Genomic DNA, 23352 nt, shown 5'->3' with positions numbered 1-23352 from the left:
TAATCAGTTTCTGTTTCCAGTCCATCTGTTCTGATCCCACTAATCAGTCTGTAGATGTGTTTTCTCACGTTTGTGCTAAGATGGCAGTGGAACTGTTTAGGTCCAATGTCAAATGTATATTTTACAAGAGACTATGTTAGTTATAGCGGGTAAATGGATAATTGAGCCCCACTCATTTTGATGTTTCTTAACAGTGCATTATGTCCCCTGAAGGACCTCCTGCACTATTTTTGAATCTGCATTGAAATAAGCTTCTTACCACAGAGCTGATAATTTAAATTCTAAAAATACAAATGGGTTGAAGTGAGGGTTCTAGTACAACATCATTAATTTGTTAGATTACAGTCGGCCCATGAATCATTTCAGGAAATGCGCTGCTTTTCATTCCTCGTGCTGCTTTCCAGAGCCCGTATGACGTTTTGTGAAGGTTCTATTGTTGTTTTTATTTTTTCCTAATATTGGGGATGAGACATTTCAGAATACGCGAATACTGTACACACTAATTTGAAATAGTTTCCAGTTTGCAAATGAAGCTTGGAATGAAAGTATCAGCAGACAGGTTTTACCGTGTGCGAGGTTTGTCTCTGCTCTTAAGTGCAGAGGACAGACGAGATGGTTATCTTTCAGTTGGTCATCCCTGAGATGGTCATCTCTTGAGTGGTTTTCCAAGGACCTTTGTCTGTTTTGTGTCATTTTGTGTCAAGAGTAGAAGAAGTAGTGCCGTGCTGTGCAATCCTCAATCCAAGATAAACCTATGGATTTTATTCTGTAACAAATGTTGCGTCGTCATCCTCTCGTTACCTACGTCTACATTATGACATATACTGTACTAAACTGCGGATTGCACAGTATTGAGAAGAACAACAGTAATTAGCAGGTTGAAAAAGTCTTACCCTTACTCACTTGCTAATGTTATTTTGAATTAAATACATATTACTTGAATAGAAATTAAATTCACCTATGGCCACATTTATTCTCCTGATATGAGGAACCTAAATTGGCATTCACCGTAGACGTGAGACACTCAGACAGCTGAAATATAAAAGGACATTCAGCACGGGGGGTTCATTGAGGTAACTGTCACCAACTTCTGATTAAGCCTGTAAGCATATCGAGCAATGCGCTTGTATGTGATCAATCACAACGTTTAGGTGATTTCTAATTAAGATGTGGACATTGATTCTGAGTGATGAACCCTGTGACTTTATGTGTCTGCATAGATAAGACAATAACCCTGTCAACAATTCATTCAACAGAGTTATGAAGAGCATCAGCGTAATGTCAGGAGTGTAATTAAGTAGTCTTGATTCCCAGATGTTATTAGAATATAATCTTCACTCGAGGGTTTCAGATGCATTATTTGACATCAAGATGAAATATGCTGAACATCATTGCTCCGATTTGCACAGTATTCTCTTTCAAGTCGCAGCTGTTTTTTTGTTTTTTTAACAGATTTCAAGCTTTTCATCATCGTAGGGGGCAACCACGTGCCCGCGGTGGCCTTATGTGCATCAGAATTTATGGCACATAATACTGAAAATGTCAAACCCGTAGAAAAGGAGGGACACTTCGTATTTGGAAGTGCTGAACCTGCGGATTTTTGCAGATGTCCTTTCCCGCTGAGAGCTGATGCCGTGCGTTGGTGTACATTAAAGAGATATGACGCTGTGACGTACAAGTAGCCTCATTAACTGTAGGTGTTATGGATGCCTGGTTAATTGGGCTTCATTGATAAAACCTCATGAAAAATGTGCAACGAGTAAAAGCAAATAATAACCTAATCAAGGCAGGAGCAGCCGATGATAGACACTCTGAATTCATATCCCTGCACTGAAATCCTGAGGTCTGCCACTGTGCATGAAATGAATCAATGCTAATTTTCCAATGAGAACACAAACAGTCCGAGTCCAGGAATATGAAAGTATATTGTATTTCAGATCTAATACTCAATCCCACAGAGGTTAACTGAATCCGTCTGAGTGTGCACGCTGTTTTGAGATGACACGCTTGCTTTGCAGCAGGGGCAGGAGAAAAAGGGCCGGCCTTCCGGGATGGGATTTCCAGGCTTACCAGGCCAAGTGTTGATAAATTGAAAACCTGCTCTTGAACACATCCAGAGTGACTGGGTCCGTTACTCTGTCAGCTTTTAACCAGGCAGAGAAAATTACAGCCGTGACCTCATGCCGCTCGGCCTAGAGACAGGTAATTTTGCTTACTCGGAGGAGAAGGGAGGGGGACAAGGTGGAGACGAGGGGTACGGATCTGAAAGAAGCGCTGCGGCTCCTCCAGTGCAGAGCTGGGAGCAGACGATAAATTAACATTCAACACATAGAGGAGTTCAGCGGGGGCATGAAAAAAGGGGCTTGAGAGCGCCTGCTGAAGCAGAGTGGGAGCTCTATCACCAGCGCTGCTTGGCCAGCTCTTTTTTCTTTTTTAAGGAGCCAAAGCTAGTTTGCAGATTAGTGGTGATGCATGGCACAGGGAGCTGCTGCAGTACACTGTACACTTCAAATATCCTCCTCGTAAAACAGAAAGAGAAAAAAAAACAGTAGGCGACCGTATAGAATGTTGGTATACACACACACACACACACACACACACACACACACACATATTACTAATTAAAGTGCAGGGGTGACCAAGCTAATGGGCATGTGTAGAGATGAGATGTGTAGCTTTAGAAATAAGCTATTACATCTTGACAGCATCTACCAGCTTCCTGAAGTTAATAAATGAGCGCAATTCACTTCCTGGAGGGATGCTGCGGTTTATTCCCCCATTAGGAAGCAGTGGTCCACCCGTTCCAATCATTCTTTAATTAGAGCTGTTGTTGTGTCGGCTGTCGCAGGAGGTAATACCTCGTGACAGAATCGGCATCCAGCCTGGCTGCACTGCGATGTCATATTCACTGACAGGGGCTCTGGTGCCGCTACAGCCGCCGCGTCATCCACCCCGCCGGACTCAGCGGTGCACCAGACACTTCCAGCTGACGTGTGCGTGGTTCTCCGCGCCAGCCCTGCGGCGTCCGTTCAAGCGTGGAAACATATCTTCTGAATAAAACAGAACAATCAATCTTTTAAAACAAAACCCAAAAAATTACTATTTTGTTTGGGGCTCGTGTGTGTGTTGCAGAGGCCCAGCAGGTCCAGGGCATTAAGCTTCATAATGGGCTTGGTTTCATCTTAATAAACACATCCCATGTGTTAACAATTTGCGTTTAATGAAGTGCCGCCCTCTGTGGGGTGATGCAAACCATGCAGCAATCACACACACGCACGCACACACACACACACACACACACACACACACACACATCACACATCACAATCCCCCTGCCCCCCATCCACCTCCAGCGCCTATCTCTCTTTTGACACATCAGGTCTGAGAGGCGGTGGAGAAACAGACCATCAGTGTGAATCTAGGTGAAATAGGATGCGGACCTCCCTCGCGGCCAAACTACTGTGGGTAAGAGGAGGACATCAGGAACCCCAGCTCCCAGAGGAGACAGCTCTGGAAACATTGGACTTTAACAAGATTACCGACTGCGAGAGGGGCAGTGGGAGAGGGAGACGGAACAGCATGCGCTGCTTGGAGTTGGCAGCAAGAAATAGAGACTCATGAACTACATTAAATTACGTTTACTTTCTCTTTATTGGGGCCTAGAGCATTTACCCAATGTGGAAAAAAAAGGGTTTAAAAAACCCCTCGTGCAGATTAAATTAGTAACAGCCTGGGCATTGACTTCCACACAGGGTAGGTGTACAACTCGTGAATAGAGAGATAAAAGCAACTAGACACCTTGATTGTATTGCCGTGCTGGTCGATCTGGCAACTTGTGCGAGCCGAGGTAGATAACCAGTCACTGTGGTTTTGGAACAGGTGGCCGTCTCAGACATGGCATCGGTGGTGGTGGAGTTGGCCTGGGTTAGGAGCCAGACTCTCAATCTGTCCACTTGAAAACTCCCCAGTATTGCTGGAAAATATTGTGGCCCCCGTGGAGGAGATAGCAATTACAATTTCTGATGGGAGAGGAGGAGGGGCGCCAGGAGCCACATCCATTCTTGGAATACGATCAGACTTGTGACTGGAACGTTTTTTTACAAAGCGCCACTACACAAATATCCTCTCGCTACCATCACTGTCGATGCCTTGTAGTTCCTCTACACACTTGCTCCCTGTCTTTTTGTCAGATTGCCACAGGGTGACTGTACATTTGAAGGCATAATTTAGCTGTGAATTTTTGTCCTTGTGCCGGAGTCCTTGTGATGAACCACACCGGGGCCTCAGCGGGGACATGGCAGTGATCTGCTGAAAAAAAAAAAAAAACCTGCTTCCATTTAAATCCTGCGTAGCCGCACACGCTGTGACAGATTGGATTTGGAGTGGGCAAAGTCCGCTCCAGCTGGAGATTGCTTACCCTTTGGCCTCCCACCTGAACTCGTCCTGTCCTGGTATGTGTGACTAACATGTTCTATGGGAGACTGGTAACCCTAGAGCCCACATGTTTTGGCTATTGAGCACAGCTGACGCTTCAGGTTAGGCTGTTTTCTCACATTTTGGTTGCTCCTTGTGCTAAATTTGCTACGTCACTCTGCATGCAGTTCCTATTTACTCCAAAAGAAGCAGCAGCTTCAGTTGATCAGTCTCTGTTTTGCACTGTAAAATTTGTTGCCAGATCTTCCCTAAATAGTGACTGCCTCTTGTTGGTACCATGCAAAAAACTGTGTTGGTTATGCCCGAGGAATAAATAAGAAATAAATCACATTCGAAGCACCTTTCCTCCGTGTCCCCTGAATCCCACAGGAGATTTGGCTGGCTGCACGTCTGAACTCTGCATCAAACAGAGCAACCTGCCCGGCTGGAAGTTGCCACTGATGCCTCCTTGATGGATTGTCAGGGAAATTTGATTCTCCACGGGCTTCCAGCTGACGTGAAAAGTAATGCCGCAAAGCCTATCAGAGCTGGCAGAGGACTTTTGTGCAGGCCAGCGACTGTACCCTTGTGTGTTGTGGATGTACTGTGCAGCCGGGGGAAAAGAACAATCGCTCATAAATTTGGTGCAGAACACCGGGGAGCAGATGTGACAAGAATGGAGGTGGCCGCCACCGCAGACGGAGCCGCAGCCACAAACAGCCAAGGTCAAGTCTGTCAGCTCCAATGTGCCACGTTGGTGGACTGACAGCACGGAGAGAGCGGCTGCACAGAGGGGTGCTTTGCACTTATTGAAAATCAATAGCAATCTTTCACTGGCAGCCAAAAGACACATCTGAGCAACAGCCTCTACTCAGTAGAGTTGGGTCACATTTTTTTATGCAGGTTTTCCCACTGGTGAAAAATCAAAGGAGGTCAAAGGGTTTAATTGACTTTATACTTACAGGTACTCTACAGGGTTCTTGTCCCTCTCGATTCGGGCAACACCGCAATGAGAGGAGGTCACGTTTTGCTTTGATTGTTGTTGCTGTAGCAAAACAAGATGAGGTTCTGTGAGGCTTATCTTGCTTTGCCTTCTCACCAGCGGTATTAAACTTATGCTGATCCTTTACTCAATGCTTTTTTCTATGAACATAAAAATGCATAATTTCCTGGATCTTTTCCCAGAAAAGATCATATAGGCTCTCCTAACCATTAGCTTTACTGTGTGTTAGACTACGGCTTGAATCACGACTTCGGGGATGTTTCGTTATGTTAAAGTTATGGTTCATCGCTTTATCCACTGAATACAGTGTGTTTCACACCTTTACATGCAGTTGAGAGACAGCGCGGTGTCTGTGTTGGTACTGGCACTGGCGTGGGCTGTGAACGCAGCAGCAGAGCTACTACTGCATACGGGAACGCAGTCCCCAAGCCTGTTGCCGTTGGCAATCCACTGTTTATTCTACAACAAGGACAAAGCCCTCTTCATGGAGCACTGGCCATTGTGTGCGGCGTGGGGGGGTTCCAAATAATTCACTTTGACAGAAGTAAGAAATCATAGGCGTCAGAGAAAATAGCACGCAGAGCACAATCGAAGGTTACATATATATATATATATATATATATATATATATATATAAATATATGTTTGTTAGTGACTAGTTTGCTTGTCACGGTTGTCCTCAACTCGTATGGCTTGTGACTTGAACAATAATCTATGGGTTTATTGAGGCCTAACAATCCAACTTTCTTTTCTTTTTTTTTCTTTTTTTTTTACAGAATTGACCTTTGCTGTTGTACCACCACGTTTTTTTTTTCAAATCCTCAGCAATTCATGTCCTTCGGAGTACATTCCCCCGCAGTAATTGAATCATTTCGGCCCTGGTTATCTCCTACGATGATAAACTATCTTAGTTGGACTAATTGAATTCGAAGGTGTGCTGTTGGCTGCACATACAGTAGAGAGGCTTTGGCTTCTCAGCATTATCGTACACAGTGTGTGAGTAGTGGTGCATGCTCGCTAATCATTTTGTGTCACTGTCCGCAGCGTTCTCTGCCATCCGCACGAGTATTTGTGAAATAATTCCACCTAAACAGTGCAAACATGACTCGGATGCCACAGTGTAAAATGCATGTCCCAGGACATGAAATCTCCTGTTTCCGATGATTCTCTTCCTCCGCCACATGGCCAACCCCACCTCTGCGTTGGGAGGTGACAGTCTAAATCCTGTGTGCCGAGTGCCTAAGGCTCCACAGCAGGGAAATCACACTCTCATCCAGTCCACTCCTATGTGTGTTACTGTTCTACAACAGACTATTGTGTCTGGCATTTGCATGAGGGCCATGAAATTCTGCCCACGGGCTTTCACCATGTAGCACGATGAGACAACAGTGGGAGTTCTAGCTTATCTGTGGGCCGTGCTACAGCAAGACCACATTTATGCCCAGTCTTCAAAAGCTACTCCACAGACCCCCCCCGCCCTTTTTTTTTTATTATTGAAATGCATCGCAAGAAAGAAATGTAAAGTGGTTACCAGGGAATCCAGGGAAAGGGACTCCTTTCGTTTGGTGGTAGGGTTACGAGAAAAGAATCGGAGCAGCAGCAACAGCCGCGGCGTGACAGGACACTCTGATGGACATGATATGTAATCACCGACTTTGAGGCAGCGAGTGTTGGGTACGAGGTTGACCAACATGCAGGCTATTGTGTGGCCGTGTGTGAAGTGGTCCTCTGTGTCCATCATTATGGGCAGTGAATCAAGCAAGCAGGCAGGGGCTGTTGAGAGGAGCCCCCTGGGAGCGAGGCCTTGTTCTGTCACTACCGGGAGGGCCGGCCAGATAATAATGGAGACATCATGAGGGCAGGAGATAGGCTTTTCCTTTTCAAAGTGGAAGAAGGTGAGTGTCCCATCACAACAGGCTCACGGCCATTGATTGGTGCCTGGGCCTGTCTCGGAAAAAAAGGACAGCTTTAACAGCTCTTGTCGAAGAAGACAGATGCAAGTGCTGTTTGCCGTGACAAAGAGAAAAGCTTCATTATCCTTCTGGAAACATATTCCAGCGATATCTTGACATTAGCTGGGACACGGCGCAAGAGGTTCACATGGGACCTCCGGTAATTTCACTTTTTATCTACCCCTCAACAGATGAATGGGATTCTGATGAAATACAGCAGGTGTTGAGAACCATTTTCCTATCAAGGGCCATTTCAATTGTTAGTGAAGACATTACACTAACCTCTCTAATGCGATGGCTGGAACTGCTTCTCTTTGGCAAAGCATCTGATGTCAAAGTCGGTAGTGATCCCACGCGCTAAAAGAGAGAATTGCGGTATTTGGGGGGTGTGTGTTATTTTTGTTGTTTCATCTCGGGCCAGAGAGAAAAACTAGACATTTCTTTGCAGTGTACTTCAGTGTTTTTTTTCTTCACAATATCTTATCAGTAATCCTCTCTGCAATGGTTCTTTGTGACAAACTGACACTTGGGAACAAGTTTACGTTGTCCGGTTGTAGCAGCTCCGCAGCGGCATCAATGCACTTCTCCACAAATGAGGTGTCAGCTTCTTTACTATTGGCTCACTTTGTCTCTGTCTCAGTGTCTCTGTCAGAATGTGGTCTTGAGAAAACTGCTAGTTGGGCACCAAAACTCCAGCAAAGAGCAGCAAAGCTGCTTGTTTCGCAGCTGCAATGACACCAGGGATTGGACTTTCTCATCATTGTTAAAGCTACGTAGACTAGCTTTTTTCTTACTTCTATCCAAAATAAAGAAAAAAATATATGTGGTTAATTACTCTTGTTAAGTCAAACATTCCATATCTCCATATTTCTTTTCTTCGCCATGATGCTTGTCAATGATGGCATGGAACAGATAAGTGTATGTTTCGATCACCCTGAGCCAGACCTGACAGGTGTACAGCCAGAGAGGACCACCTTCAAGGACATGTTAGTCAACTGTTTTCCTTTATCACAGAAAAAACAAATCTTATATTTAAAGATCTTTTTTATATTTCCGATTTTCTTTTCCATATTTATGAATTGTCTCGTTGGCCGGATCAAATTGTTTCACGAGCGATGGCTTGGGGACCAGAGGCTCTCCACTCCTGTAATACAGGAGGATTCATTGTTGATCTGAGGTGTCAAATTACAAATGTTACATTATTGTTAAATATTTCTTCTCTCTCACTCTCAACTCGTCACACACAAAGTCTTGATCATGCGTGGACCCATCGGCGAATCTTTTTAACGCACTGGTTAAAGTCATTGCCGGGTGGTCCAATGTGCAAAATCATTTGAATGTATATACAGTTATTAATGCCAGTGAAGTCGCTCGAGGTGATTGGCGGTCATACACCACTGTCACCTAGAGACCAGAGTTTGAGTAATGTCTGTGGAAGGTTTAGGGGAAAAAAACACTTTGGTCAAGGTTAGGAGAAGGTTGTGGTGTTGGAAAAGGGGTAGGGTTTGGGTTACGTCAGCAGAAAACAGGCTGTGTGCAGAACATTGTAAATCTAACTGACCCCACCCCTAATCGCTAACCCCTAACCCTGCACATTGAAAGAGGACGATAAAGAGGTAGCCTGTCTGTAAAAAGTGACGGCAAGGGGTCCTGACCAACCATCTGCTGGAAGTGAGACTGCGTCAGACTTTCCCCTACTTTTGACAGTCACTATATTAAACTCTTAAAGACTCTTTGAAAAAATAAGTTCAGGAGGATGATGGTAGCCCAGTGCAGCTCTTTAAAACATGTTTCATCAATAACTTGAATATTGGTTTTCCACTTCCCGACCCTTTTAAAAGGTAATAACCTTGGCTTTATCAACAGAGGGGCGACTGGAGTATTGAGCACAGAGCAGACAGAGTAACATAAAAAAATCCGCAATGTTTACCGGGTTGGACCTTGATGTCTCCTTCTCAAGCCAGTGGCACTGACAGCTGCAGACTAACCATGTTTTGCTCTCCACAGAATTAGGTAAGAAAAAAACTACAGAAACACTCTGAAAATACATTTTCTATTTGTTACCCCATGCTGGCAAGGAGTTTAAAATATAATAGCTCTGTCATGCTCTTAAGGGTGCATTTGGGTTCACTGTCAAAGCCAAGCCAATTTTGGCTTCTTTTGAACAGTTGATGGAGCACACATTAGAAATGCAGCAGCTGGTGAGTGACCACAACAGTGTGGTATTCATGGAGTGCCAGGGCAGACGGGACAATAGTCACATCCTGAAATATGGGTCTGAAAATAGTATTTGGATGTGTTTTAATGAAAGTAACCTTCAACGCTGGCAAATGTAATTTTCAAGTGGCTTTTACAGATTTTCCTTTCACGGAGCCTATTTATTTTTTCGTTCTTTCTATGATGCATTGTTGCTCTCATTTTTAAATATCTCAAGCCAGTTGCTGAAATGTGTCCAGCCTTTGTGATTTATTACTCATGTTGCCTCAAGAGGATGTCACTGAGATGTGACATTGGTGGAATTCCTTTGTCTTCGCTGGTTTGGGATTTGTCTTTTCAGTTACTCAGCCTAGTCTGACACTGTTATGTCTCATCTTGCCTGCAGAGAAGCCAATGGCGCAGGGTCCCCCAGGTGGTGTTATCGGGATCCTTGGAGGTATCGTCGCCATTGGACTCATCATCGGAGTGGCCGTTACCGTCTTCATGGTCCATCGGCGGCAGCAGAAGACCCGCACGGAGACAGATAATGACCTGTGAGTACCACGCCTCTCCCAGACAATATTGTAGGGGGCTGGACAGGCGGAAAGATTAAGGGTGAACTTTTGTCAGCCCACGAGAGAGAAGCATTTTGGGAAGAACACACGAAAAATCCTGCCGTTGTCTCCTCATTCCTTCTGTAGACACTGATTTACTCTTCTTCCACGTCAGTTTAGGAAATATCGTCCAATTGCACTCACGACAAAAACAGAGCAAGTTTATCTTTGTTTACGAAGGCAGACGGAATAGATGATTATCATTACAGCAGCAGCTATTAGGATGAAAACTTGATTGTAATGTGAGCTGTAGCGACCCCATGTCCAATTAAAATGCTATTGTCTGAATAAGGACTGATTATAGGACTTTGTGCTGCTGTCTCTTCCTGGGAAAACTTCACCTCTGTTGGATCGTAACGATATCATCAGGAAGTGAAAAGGAGATTATCCGGGAGATTGTTGAGCATGCAACAGGTCCAAAGGTCGGCTCAATGTTACCGTGAGAAAGAAGTGCGTTGTTATGCTAATTCATTTTATTCGAAACAGTAACAAAAAAATTAAAAATGAAAAGAAAAGCGATGTGAAGATTGGGGATTGAACAATGATGAGAGAGCACACATGTGATTCAAATATCTACTTCTATCAAGTTAAAGTCTGAACCGTGTAGGTCAATTACATGGAGAAATTCACTTTTCCACAATGCGTTCTAGAATAAGGGAGACTCCTTACCCAGGCAGATTGCTGATAAAGATTTAGGGACCCCGACCACCCCTCCTCCGGGCAGCCAGGTAATTTTGTTCTGCCTGCAAACCGTGGGCCGTGACAGTCCTGAACATTACCAGCTGCTGCCTGCACACAGAGAGGGAAACAGAAGTTGCAGAGGATGCAGCTGAGAGAACAACGAGCAACAGGGCTGTGAAAAAAATCTAAAATATCATTTTGTGCGAAGGTGATAAAAGTCTCTCTGCCAGCCGTTTAGGAAGAGTAGCAAGAAATCTCTTTACAACAGAGAAGGACACAAGCATTCGAGTTGGATGCAGCGAAATGTATTCGTCTAAAACACCTGGCCATGACAGGAAGCTCAATGGTTGCCAGGGTTTCCATTATGCTCTTGGCGACGCTGCATACACAAGATGCAAACCACATACCCATGGGAATGATGCCGCTGTCTGCAGGGGTTGGCTATCTTCCTCCCTGGGAATATTACCAAAAGAACTGAGGTTGGGGGTGTGCAGAATCTGGCTGAGGGTACACATGAGCCTTTAATCAACTCACATGATGAGATTATAATACATATTTCAGCGGTGCCCCTCCAGAATTTCGCAATTGATTTTATGTTCAAAGCAGCGATGCTCACATCAAGCATCGGGCGAGATGCCCTGCCAGGTTCCCCCCGCTGCACGTCTCAGCACTCTGAGCACTCTGCAGGTCCGCCGCCGAGCCCGCGGAGACCCCCGAGACCACACTGCCTCCACCTCTCAGGAATGCTTTTCAAGACAAATGAGGCACAGAGACTCTTACCTCTTCCCATTGCTTTCTGTCTCCTTCTCCCCCCCTGCTAATCTATCTTTCTCTCTCGCTCTGATGCCAAAGTAACTGCTCTCTGTTTCCCACTCCCCTCCCTCAGCATTGCTGTTGCTGCTGTTGCTGATAGTTGTGTGACACAGGCTCCAGAGAAGCCAGAGTCCCCCACAAGGAAAGTAGAGGCACCTGACCCCAGTCTATCCCCCGCCGAACCCTGTCCTCCTGGATCCTCTGTCCTGTTGCCTGCATGTAACGGTGGCCTGCAAGTGACATACTTGAGCACACCGCTATGAGCACTGAAAACAGCAAACGTCCGTCGACCCGATCACGCACTAGACACTCAAACTGGACTTGTCGCAAAAAGAACTTGGAAATTGAAGGAATTCACCCCCCCCCCCCTCTTCTTTTGATATCACGCAACAAATTGTAATTGATGCAAACATATTTGTATTATCATATCATTATTATAGTTGGTGCTTGATAAAAAGCTCCGTCAAATAAGGACAAAAGCAGTTTGACAAACTGCGGATGCACATTAAGCTCAATGAAAACACCGCCGAGTTAAATCAAACTGAATTAAAAGTCTTTCGATAACATGTCCAGCTCCACTTAGAGTTTATCCGATTTGGGGAGCTTGGACAGAACAGTGCACGTCCGAATGAGACTGAATACGCGTATCAAATTGTTAATCGGAGGGAAATCTGTACGCTGGCTGCGGGTTTGTTTTTCGTGTTGATCATATGAACTGAGAGTCAATGTTGCCGTTTCCTTAACAGACCACGTTGTGCAACCCCTCTCCTCTTGCTCCCCCCACCTATACTTGTGTGTGCATGATTGTCGTCAAATATGCATGACAAGAGTCATGGTCGTGTCAGTGCTGTTTAACTGTTGTTGTGGTTGTGTCCTACTTGTAGCTCGGCATGTGATGCTTAATGTAGTGAAATGTGACGCAAAGCTTTTAAAATCTCTCGGTGAATATTTGCTTCTGTTTTTCCTGTGGCTTCTCATCAGAACGTGTTCAGTGTCTTACGGGGGAAAAAAAACACCTCTTTTTAAAAAAAACTAACTAAACAAATGTTTGATAATGTGAATGCAGATACGTTGCAAGTGAATGTGTGGGGTTTATTTTAAATAGCCACTGCGAGAAACTCATAGTTTTATATGAATGTCTGTTGTCAGGGTGAAGGGAGAAGCGTTTAGCCAGACTGTTTAATTCTGCATGTTGATGAGCAGTTAATCAAGCCTGGGCATTTGATAACATGCCTGACTGCACCGCCGGTCACGCCTCTGTTTGCCCCCACAAAGCAGCACACGACTCGACTCAAAATTGGTCAATCCTAATACATCACCGGGCCTTTAGAGGCCGCACTGGCACAATAGTCAACTGATTATCAAAATGGATGGGCATTGTCAACAGCGATGTTCTCCGAATAATGTGTTCATCACGCTGTCTTTCGCGCCAGCGTGATGTACGACCTCCAAAATGCCGAAAAGCACCGCCAATCGAGGCGCCGCCCCCCCCCCGCTAAATGAATTAACTCGCTAGTGTTCCTGACGTGCAGCTGGTGTTGACACAGTTGCAGATACTCGCTGGCATAAATCACTTTGACGCCAAACTTCCTGGCCGCATTCACCGCCATATCTGTACTAAATCACGTGCGAGTGTATGCAAAAGGACGTTGAGTCGCTGAGCTCGATGTCAAAGTCACTAAACAGCGTTAACACTTTATTTTATTTATTTATTTATTTTTCTCAAGCGTGGGTGCAAATTCTTCCACCTTCGGGGCTGGAAATGGTTTCCCAGGACTGAAATGTTGCATCATTGAGATAAAAGACAGTTTAACATCAAATTGGGGAAAAAATATGGAATGTTGCAGTTATTAAAAAGAAAATAGTGGCTGCTCTTCTTGCACAATTTGAAAGATGACACTGGCAGGAGGGATTTGATTTTTGTGTACCCTTTGATTTATTAACCGGTCACCCATGCTTTTCACCATTGCTGTGTGGAGACCTGTAAACATGTGATAAATGGTAATACATTGTTGGACACCTTCTAGCTTTAAGCTGTAACCAAAGTAGCATTGTCTTTCTTGTCTTTCTGGGTCAATTTCAACATGGACTGTCATTGTACTGGGCATTGAAATCAACCACTGTTGTTGTTTATGAGTAAAAAGTGGTGCTTGGTTACACTGTACAGAATGTTATATATGCAGCATAACTGTCTTTAACAGTCACCTGTTTTTTGTTTTCTTCATGTTCATTTAGCAGTGTATGTAATCTAGTACCGATACATAAGGTGTTGAAAAAGCTGTTGGAAACTGGCTGTGTGTGTATAATTGTAAAGGTAAATGTTTTAAAAAGGCAAAACCTCTCCCCACCCCCAACGACAGAAATAGTTTTTGATAAACTTGTCAAAGAACACAAACAGAAGTCGGTTTGTTTCATTCTTGTTTTGTTCTTTTCTCTTCTTGTGAGGGAAAAAAAAGATTAAAAAAAAGCTGAGGTCTGCAAAGCAATTGTTGTCCGCCTTTTGGAGGTTCGGAGCAAGACAAAGCATGAAAGTAATTGCCTCCCAAAGATCAAATCACATTCATCGCGTCTTGCAATTAAAAGTATCATTAGCATTTAAATTGCCAAATAAGATTGTGATCAACAGAAATCAATGGGAGCCACAAGGATCAGCTCCAACACTTCACATTGTTTTTCCACGAGCGGGGCCGTGGTCATACGGCGGCTCTTTAAGCCAAACGACGCCGTGGATGCGACACTTCACTTTGTCTCACATGCAGCGCACAGGAAGACTGTTTTCCAACCGCGGGTCAGCCGTAGCTCTGATTATCAGCAGCTCGGAAAAGCCGCCACAAAAATTGTCCAATAGAAAGGTCCCTTTTTTTTCTGAGTGCATTGTAAAAGTCACTTTCTTGTGCTGCGAGTCTTCCGTCGCAGATTACTCTTCTCAGTTTAAGGATTAGTTATGTTTCATCCTCGCTATCCCCCTTGAATCTTCCCTTAAGCCGCCCTGATCCCTTCGTAGCCAACAGAGCGAGGAGGAGCGAGGGTCTTCAAGGTGGACGCCTGAGCAGGAAGCGGCGCGAACCTGCATGTGGCTCATGGTTCCCTGCCCGGTGCTTTCTGTTCCCCACGGGCTTGTGGTGCTTGTCAGCTTCCATTAGTGTCTGCCTCTCACAAAGCCAACGCCCCCACGCTGCCTGCATCGCATTTAGCTCTGAAGGACGTCCGCGCAGAATCACACCGCTGAGATGCACACGGGGTGGTCGGGGCCGGGATGAGCGTCACCGTACCTGACTAACGACGGATCGTGCTTACTTCATGCATTAGGCGCAGACCTTGATTAGGTTGTACTGCGGCGGGGAGCAAAATGCAGAATGACATGCGCGAGCCCTGAATATTTTAGTCGCCATATGGCATCGGTGTACATCATAGCGGAGAACAACGCCGATAAATATGAAATACATTCTAAGCTGGTTGTGAGCATATGGCTTCACTGCAGAGGAGGCAAACCATGCACACGTAAAAAAAAAAAAAGGGGGGTTGCGGTTAGAGAAATAGACGTCCTTCGGTTTGAGGGATGGCAGGGGCAGAAGTGATTTGTAGAGACCCGATTTGATTTTGTGTCAAAACTGGTCAGCGGTGCTTCTTCTTAAGTGCTGTGCGGAGACCTCTGCATCGTGATAAATGGTAATAATGTGCTGGACAAGAGGCAATGCATGTATCCACATGCACTAAGGTTGTGTAATGATCGAGAGCTCTGTTACGTCGACATTTTTTTCTCCACAACGGAGACGCACTGAGGACAATGGTCAGGGAGCGTCAGCCTGACGAAAAGAAGATGTATAAAGTCTTTGGGGGAAAAATGTTTTCAGTCGAAAAATAAATATTAAAATCATTCAAGCAAACAGTCCATTGTAAACGCCCCCATTACAGTTTGAATTCCTGATTCAATTTTGATCTTTCGAAGAACCTGAAATGAGGACTTCCTCTACAGGTACACTCTAATGGTTTGCGCTACATCTGCTCGATTCCTGAATGCCGCCGCTGATACGGAGACAAAAGTTCCACAGTTGAATGTTGATAGGAAAGGGAGGAGCTGCTCACAGCTGGAAAGATTAAGAACACATTATGCATAGAGTTAAGACGGTTTCGGGAGCTTTGAAAAACAAAGCATGTATCAAAGAGGCATTGAAATCTTTGGGAAAAAAAAGATCTTTTATCCATTGCTGCCACAAGAACATCAATACTTTACAGTCTCGGTCTGTAGTATGGACCTGGGACACACAGTGAGTGAGCACACACGTACTGTAGGGTTTGTCTTGTTGCACGCGTGACCTCAGCACACATCAGGGTTGACTGTACGTCTGTGTGCCCTGCACACACGGCTCCTCATCCCAGATGCCTCTCCCTTGCTCCGTTTCCGGCTATTGTGTCAACCAGCAGTGACAGTCCATGCACAAGACGGTCTCCCGAGGCCCCTGTGTGTGCATAGTAATGTGATTACAGAAGAGGCTGAATTCAATAGAGAAAGGGGAAGGATGACGAGGGGGAAGTATCTGCTGAGTAGGCACAAGTTTTTTCATGTTTGTCAGATTTGATAAAACCACCACTGCACATGGGGGGGGCCCCGACGCATCAGCTTATATGAACGGGCTCCTTCACAAAATGTGCAATATGAAATGCAATCATCAGTGGTCCCATGGGAGCGAATGTAAGCATACACATCTGAATACAAATGCATTATACATAAACATGGTACTATTTCACGCCTCTTGAATAAATCTGCCCCAACATGATGATGCCTCTAAGCATATTCATTTTGAACTAAATGTTTGGTGACGCCACATTTCGTTTTTTAACAAAAAATGCCAATTAGGTCAGCGCGCGGGGGCTTTTCAGCAAAATTAGGAAAAGTCCTGATTGGGTGTCTCAGTGTATTGCACAGGGGCAGACAGACGCTGGAAATTATGTTTTGTCTCATGCAGTACATTCCTCGAGAAGCAAATGACCGTGTTGGCTCTCCCGGCAAGATTTCACCTGTGTCAGAAGTGAGTCAATCACAGGCAAATGGATTACAATTCCTCGCGGTGAGCACGCTGCTGTGACTGCGCAAGCCGCATTTCCACAAGACCCATAATTATCTGTGTCTGAGAAAATGGATGCTTCTCCCTCTGAAGGCCCCCGCGACGGAAGAGGTTGTTGTAGACGAGGGAGTGCACCGCACGCACGCTGCCCCTCTCTGTGTGTTTGCCGTGCCTCTGTGCTGCAAGGCACGCCGAGCGGGGGTGCCACATGAATCTGGCAGTGGCACGGCATCCCTGTCTGGAGACAAGGTGATACGGACTGGAAATAATGAGCGTGAAAGAAAGAGTTAGGAGGGGCACTCATGCACAAATTTTCTGCACATTAAAACGCCGACTTGGCCTTGCGAAAAGGTCATGTTATTCAATAAGGACGCAAACCAGTGCGAATGGGAGGCGGGAGGAGCTGGAGATAATGCATGTAGGTACACAGCTCAGTGTCTGTGATCCACTTCATTATCTCGGCTCACTCCTCATATCATGTCACAATGTGGCAGATGACATCTGACTGCCAGCATGTTTGAGGGAAGGAGTTTTTTCTTTGTAACGATTTCATAGCGACAACCCCTCTGCTTCCTCGTCTGCAATAATTACCTGCATGCACTTCAAACAATTTCAACATCAAGCTTTCGATTACCGCTGCCCTTCCTGTTCACAATCACATTTTCCCTTTTGTTACCACGTCAACGGCTGTGCGCCGGAGAGGGGCCTCATCTCGAGCGAGTATTTCGTTGCCGGTTTGAAGAAAATGGTGGTTTACTGTCCCGTTAATGGCGGAGCACAAATGCGCGAAGGTGGTTCAGCAGTGTCGAGGCCTTGTTCTTCCCCGGGTGATAACAGAGAGTCAGGGCGAGGGCACTGGGATTAGGGGACGTTCGCTCCGGGGATTCAGGGAAAGGTGGATAGCAGGAGCTCTCTGAGTCACCACTCAGGACGACACGTCAAAAGAAACCAAACAGTCGCCTCACAGTAGGCAGGGTGTTTGTCCATGTGGCACTCTGGATGAGCCTCGATCCACCCTGAAGACTTGACTCACACATGCCCCTTCTCCCTGCCCCCTTATACCCCATCCATCCCCGTCTCCTCACCTCAGTGTCCAATTACAGCCCACTCTCATTAGCACAGTGTCTCTCCAGCGAGAGCCTTTGAAAGGGCAGGGGGAATGGCTGCCGCTGCAACAAAGCCACCAACACCAGATCTATCAAAATCCAAGGGAAGAGTGAAAAAAGGCAAGTGCAGGCAGGACTTCTCATTATAGAGTGCTGTAGAAGGTGAGGGACGTAAAGAGTGGCGGACCCTTACCGTGCCATCAGTGTCATGTTATCTTTTTTCGCTCTCTTAACAGGACAGACCTCCCGCCCGCCCACAAACCGGCCCCTCCCCCACCCAAGAAGAAGAACAGTGACATGAAGGGACACTTGACATCTGACGACATCCAGGTAAGATCCTCCGTCTCCTCCTCTTCTCTCGTCCGCACCCTCCCGGGCTCACCCGGCACGAGTTTTTCCGAGAGCTCTCCAGATTTCTCCGTCAAATTTCTGTCACTTTGTCTCCGACGTTGTCCAATCGTGAAATGTTTCCAGTTTAAGGCCAGATGAATTTTTAACACGTCTGGAAAAAAGCCACGTCAGCCATGTCACAATTACATGTGTAACACAGTTAAAAGAGCTTTCTCTTTCTTGAAATGTAAGTTCACTCTGAATCACTTGGACTCGGTGGGTGTGCAGATAATACTCTTGGCTAATGTTGAATAACAATATAGTGAATTTTCATTTTAATGTTAGGAGGCTATATCTTTGTAACGTGTACAGTATTTTGTGTTTTCAGCATAAAGTAATACTTGAAAAATAAGGCTAATAATGACAGTAACAACAACAGTAACAATGACAATGAATACTACTACTACTACTACTACTACTACTACTATTATTACTACTACTACTAAAAATAACAATTTGGTACTAGCCACTGATCATAGGGAATACGCAGCATAGGTCTTATCATTGTATGTAGTCCACTTATATTGTTTTAGTCAACTCTATTATATCTGGATTACATGAGTGGTATATAAGTAACAAAGTCTCAAGTCTGATAAACAGCTTCATTTTTCAGCAGTGATTTTTTCCTTCTTCTTCCCCCCCCCCCCAGAATATATCAATTTCATGATTTGAACGAGCAGCTTTGTTATTAATAAGAGACAAACTGAAATGTCAACATTGAGTGGATTAGTGAGGGGGAATTATACCGCTATAGCAATTTTCTCAGATCACTGATCTGAGCTGAAGAGGCAAAACAACGCCACTGCAGAGACCTGAGACAGGGGAGGTTTTAGGACAAACCACATCATTTTAAGCAGAGTGTGTGTGTGTGTGTGTGTGTGTGTGTGACAAAACCAAATATCCCATAAAACTGAGCATGCATACTAAAAAAAAACAATAGACCCTATGACTGTGCTCTTGATGGACAATATCCTCCCACAAAGGAAAGGGGGAACTCTTGATTATTTGGTTTGGGGTGAAACACAAAATGATAACTGACTCATTGGAGAATAAAAATATCTTGGTGTCTCTTTGCAACATTTGATAATGATAATAATATAAAAAATAATGTAAAGTTGCAGTTTTGATTGATGTGTAGCTGTCCACACTGGAGTTTACACAGCGGCATTACTTGTGACTTGCGACATTGCAATATAACCTCAAATTTAAAGCATGGCTCGTGAATGGGTAAAAAAAAAAAAGAAGAAAAGAATCCCCAAGTCCCTATGGAAATTTGAAATCTCATTTTCTGCCAACTCTGCCCGGCTCCCTTGATGACTGGATCTTGGTCTGTGGGACCAATATTTCAGATGTGCTGGTGGTCAGAATTGCATGGAAACAGCATAGCTCAGACCACAGGTTAGGAGAAGAATGGCAACTGTCATAAGAACTAGTGTGAATTCCTATGAACACATCAAAGGTTGTGGATTGTGTGTGTGTGCGTGTGTGTGTGGGTCCTCGGAGGTCACATGAGTTTTTGCGCATGCCTTTAGTGTGGTTAGGGACTGCAATACAAAATAACAGGTTGGGAGATACAGCGGGGGGGAGGGGGTAATTATTACAATGTGAATAATTAAATATTCACCTAACCGCCGATTTGGCCACAGTGTATCTGCACTGCTGAGATTTGAAAAACAACTTTTTGATAGCCTTCGTACGTCCAAGTTCTGGGCAAAGAAAGCAACGGAGAGAAGGGAAAGTAATGTGCTCTCGTCTGGATACAACTACTGCAGAGGATTCCTGTAGTGATGCACCTAAAGGGGCCGGCTCACTAGTGATTAGTGGCGAGACGGGGCTGTAACTGACAGTTTACAGGATTTAATGGTTGCCTTTTTACGACCGTGGTTAACAGAAGCTGCATGCTCAGCTATCTTGCATTTGGAAATTTTAAAGTAAGCAAAGTAGGGTTAAAAAAAATAACATCCCAGCAGGTTTATAATGTGATATATGTACACGGTGAGTAAAGTATGCATGCATAAACACTAGTCACTGACGCATAAACAATAAGAATCACTGTTATACGAGTGGATGTGTGCAGAGCAAAATTTATGAATGAATGGACCAAAACATTTTAAGGCTCAAGCTTTTAGGTTGCTTTGTATTTGTGGCTTTAAAATACTCTATACAGCAGGTCGCGATTTAACAATGGCTGAACATATGTCCGGACGGCTGTACAGGTTCCAAGTGAACCAAAATAATAATGATTTTGAATTAGAATTGGATGGATGAGAACAGCTGTTGAACAGCTGATTACCGAAAATGACGGCCCAGGGTTAATGAGAGCAAGATACAGAGTGCGCATGTGTGTGAGGGGAGAGAAGGCAGAATTAAACTATGACCGGATTCTGGGCAACAAGATTCGGAGTTTAGAGCAAAGCCTGTGAAGAGAAATCACATATACAAAAAAATAATGATAAAGAAATAGAGACATGGATAAAGCTGCTTTTGCTGTAGCTGCTACCCCCTCAACACGGCTCTGACTGCAGACCTCGGTCCAAGACACAAGACTGGTAATGGCAAACAAAAAATATCCTGTAATTGAAATCGGAGCCTGAAAAAAGTTGGATATCGTTGCTCTATTTCAGGATAGGTTGACTGGGTGTCTTGACTGGCCTGTAGAAGTTGGCAGCATCACGGAGTAATCATTGCCCAGTGCGCAAAGCAAAGCTGGCAACGCAGCCAAAGTATAAACATCTGCGCCCCGCTACATCACAAACAATCAGTGTATGTTGCCTTGCGATCGACTCCGAGAGCCAAACAGACAACCGGCGTCCAGGAGGCCGATGTCTTTATGCCCCGAAACAAACGTTTCCCTTTGGCTAATTACATGTGAAGCCTGGTGCTCGGCTCCCGGTTCAACCGCTCAGCCATTAAGTTCTCGGGCCTTTTGATGTGATGGGATTGGATAAGCTCACGCAAACCAAGAGCACACTGACTGGCATTCAACGGCTAGTTTTTGAGGGTTGAGAGAAATGGAGATCAAACAGCATTTGGCGAACTTTTGATTAGTCAAACTGATCAGTTCAAGGGCCCGGGTTGTGAAAATTGTTTAGTGTAGTTACAGGGTGTGACTGATGGTGAGGTATGTATGAAGGGAATAAGGACTGGTCCTATATCATCTTCACCGTAAAATGTCTTTTCTAAAATGCCCTGCTCCCCTCTAGCTCTCCTTTTTACCTTGACTACAGGAATAGCATCCTCAGAGCTGTTCCCATCTTTAAAAAGATACCCCAAAAACATTCAGACTTTGCGAGTCAGAAGGCCCAATGCCAGACCCCACAGTTCGCTACTGTGCTTTTATAATAACCCTTGCACAATGAAATTCAGGTTACTGTCATCGAAACACTGTTTTCAGTGCAGAAATGCACAAAAAAAGTGCATTCAATAATCTGGCAACATCATCCTATTTTGTACCTCTTCAAATATGAATTTGACTCATGAGGCATTGGTTTTGCTTGGAATTCACGAGGTTTATTTAAACCCTCCAATTGTTGTAATGTTCAACATTCAATGTTTTTCTTTTTTTACTGAAATAGAAGCCGCTGTATCTTTCACAAGCATATTTCTCTTAGTTTTCTTTGGAGAGAACATTAAAAATAAAGAAGCATTTGACACATTAAAGGCTCAGTGTTCTCAGAGTATCAGGGGTCCAGTTTCAAATCCTCAGACGCTGACATATTCCTCTAGAATATGATAAAGCCAAGGCTCGATTGTAAAAAAAAAAAAAAAGTCTCCATTCAAAGGCGTCTCTGCTCTGGGATAAGTCCAAATTTACATATTTCACTTCAGCGACATCTCACCATTAAAAAAAGGATGTAAAGTAAACACCAAACTGGGCGTTTACATCCTGTTTGTGGAGCTGTTGAAAATGTTTTGTTTCATGTTTTGTTTCTCTTGTAAAAAGAAAAAAATAAGGATGTAAGATATTTGATTATTCAGATATATACTGACAATATGCGTTTGCTAAACTGTAATTAATCTGCTCTGTAGTCACGTGTCACCTTCAAATAAATCCTCCGCAGCTCTTCAGGTCTGTGGCTCTCTCAGCTCTTGCAGCTTCACGGTAGCTTTGGGATTTTTTTCCGGGGTTTACATCATAACCTTTGTGTGATGTGGACGCGATTAATTAGAGAGTGCAACGGAGCGGATGAGGTTCAAACTGCTGTCTGTCAGAGTTCAGAATTCATCTGTGAAAATAACTTCCAACATGCTGTTCTGACGTGTTGTGGCTTTAAACTAACGTGCATGCAACGCGGTATTTGCAGTGATGGGCCAGCGGTGAAATTCGGATTGTGAGGATTGTAGCGCCGCTCCGGTGGAAACTGGTTTGACCTGCCTCGTCTGTGGACTTTTTGACATCGTTATGAGTCCTGCTGAGCTGTTGGTGTTTCCTGTAGGTGGTTCATCTCGACAAGGATGAGGAAATGCAGAAGCTTCCCCTCCAGCCTCCCTATTACGACATGGCGCCCTCCGAGTCGACCCCCTTCACTGATAAGCCGGTGAGTAGTGAATGACGCCACGGGCAGGTTCAAAGGAGCTCCTCGTATGCCGGGGTCACCGGCAGCCCCCGCCGCCGCCTGCGGCTGGCAGTAATTGCTGGTGAAAGGGTGAACTTACTGTGCCATTAATTCTCGGAGCTTTTTCCACAATTGATTCACAGTTGAAATGCAGCACTGCGACGCTCCCCGAGTGTCGCTGAGGACTCGTGAACATAACTGCTTCTTCTTTGCTTTGCCTTTTGTCGAAAGTGGAACCGGAGCGTCTCCAACAAAGCTGACCAGTGAACCCACTGGGATCCTTATCTCATCATTTACATCAGCACCACTCTCCCTCTGTCTAGACCTTGGCTGGTCAAAGTCCTCTCTCTCTCTCTCTCTCTCTCTCTGTGTTTGTGTGGACTATACCATGTCGTGACCCCAACACTCACCACCCACTCTGCCCTTTGCCTCACCTCTCCCTCCGCTTCCTCCAACCCGCAACGATTACTTGGCGTTAGCATGGCAACTGCGTGCAGTTCTGTTCATCTCTGGCCCCCGAGTGTGAACCGCTGACTGTGATGTGTTTGCCTTGTTATCAGAT

The 23352-nt window shown here is 44.9% G+C and overlaps 1 protein-coding gene across 6 annotated transcripts in view; it reads left to right on the top strand.

The window, feature by feature from the left end:
• The window catches only part of nectin1b (nectin cell adhesion molecule 1b), a 138586-nt gene that overhangs the window by 99338 nt on the left and 15896 nt on the right, over positions 1-23352 (top strand). For 5 of the 6 annotated variants that reach the window (XM_047335614.1, XM_047335617.1, XM_047335616.1 and 2 more), the window contains exons 6-8: positions 9971-10118; positions 18081-18174; positions 22671-22772. In XM_047335614.1, coding sequence (XP_047191570.1) covers positions 9971-10118; positions 18081-18174; positions 22671-22772 — 344 coding nt within the window. Of the gene's footprint in view, positions 1-9970; positions 10119-11745; positions 11951-18080; positions 18175-22670; positions 22773-23352 lie in introns of those variants that run through there. The other variant, XM_047335619.1, reaches the window with a different exon arrangement.

Source organism: Scophthalmus maximus, chromosome 11 (genome assembly GCF_022379125.1).
Source record: "Scophthalmus maximus strain ysfricsl-2021 chromosome 11, ASM2237912v1, whole genome shotgun sequence".
In the NCBI taxonomy this organism is placed as follows: Eukaryota; Metazoa; Chordata; class Actinopteri; order Pleuronectiformes; family Scophthalmidae; genus Scophthalmus; species Scophthalmus maximus.
Note: the sequence above shows the minus strand (reverse complement) of the source record. Positions and strands in the feature narration are given on the sequence as shown.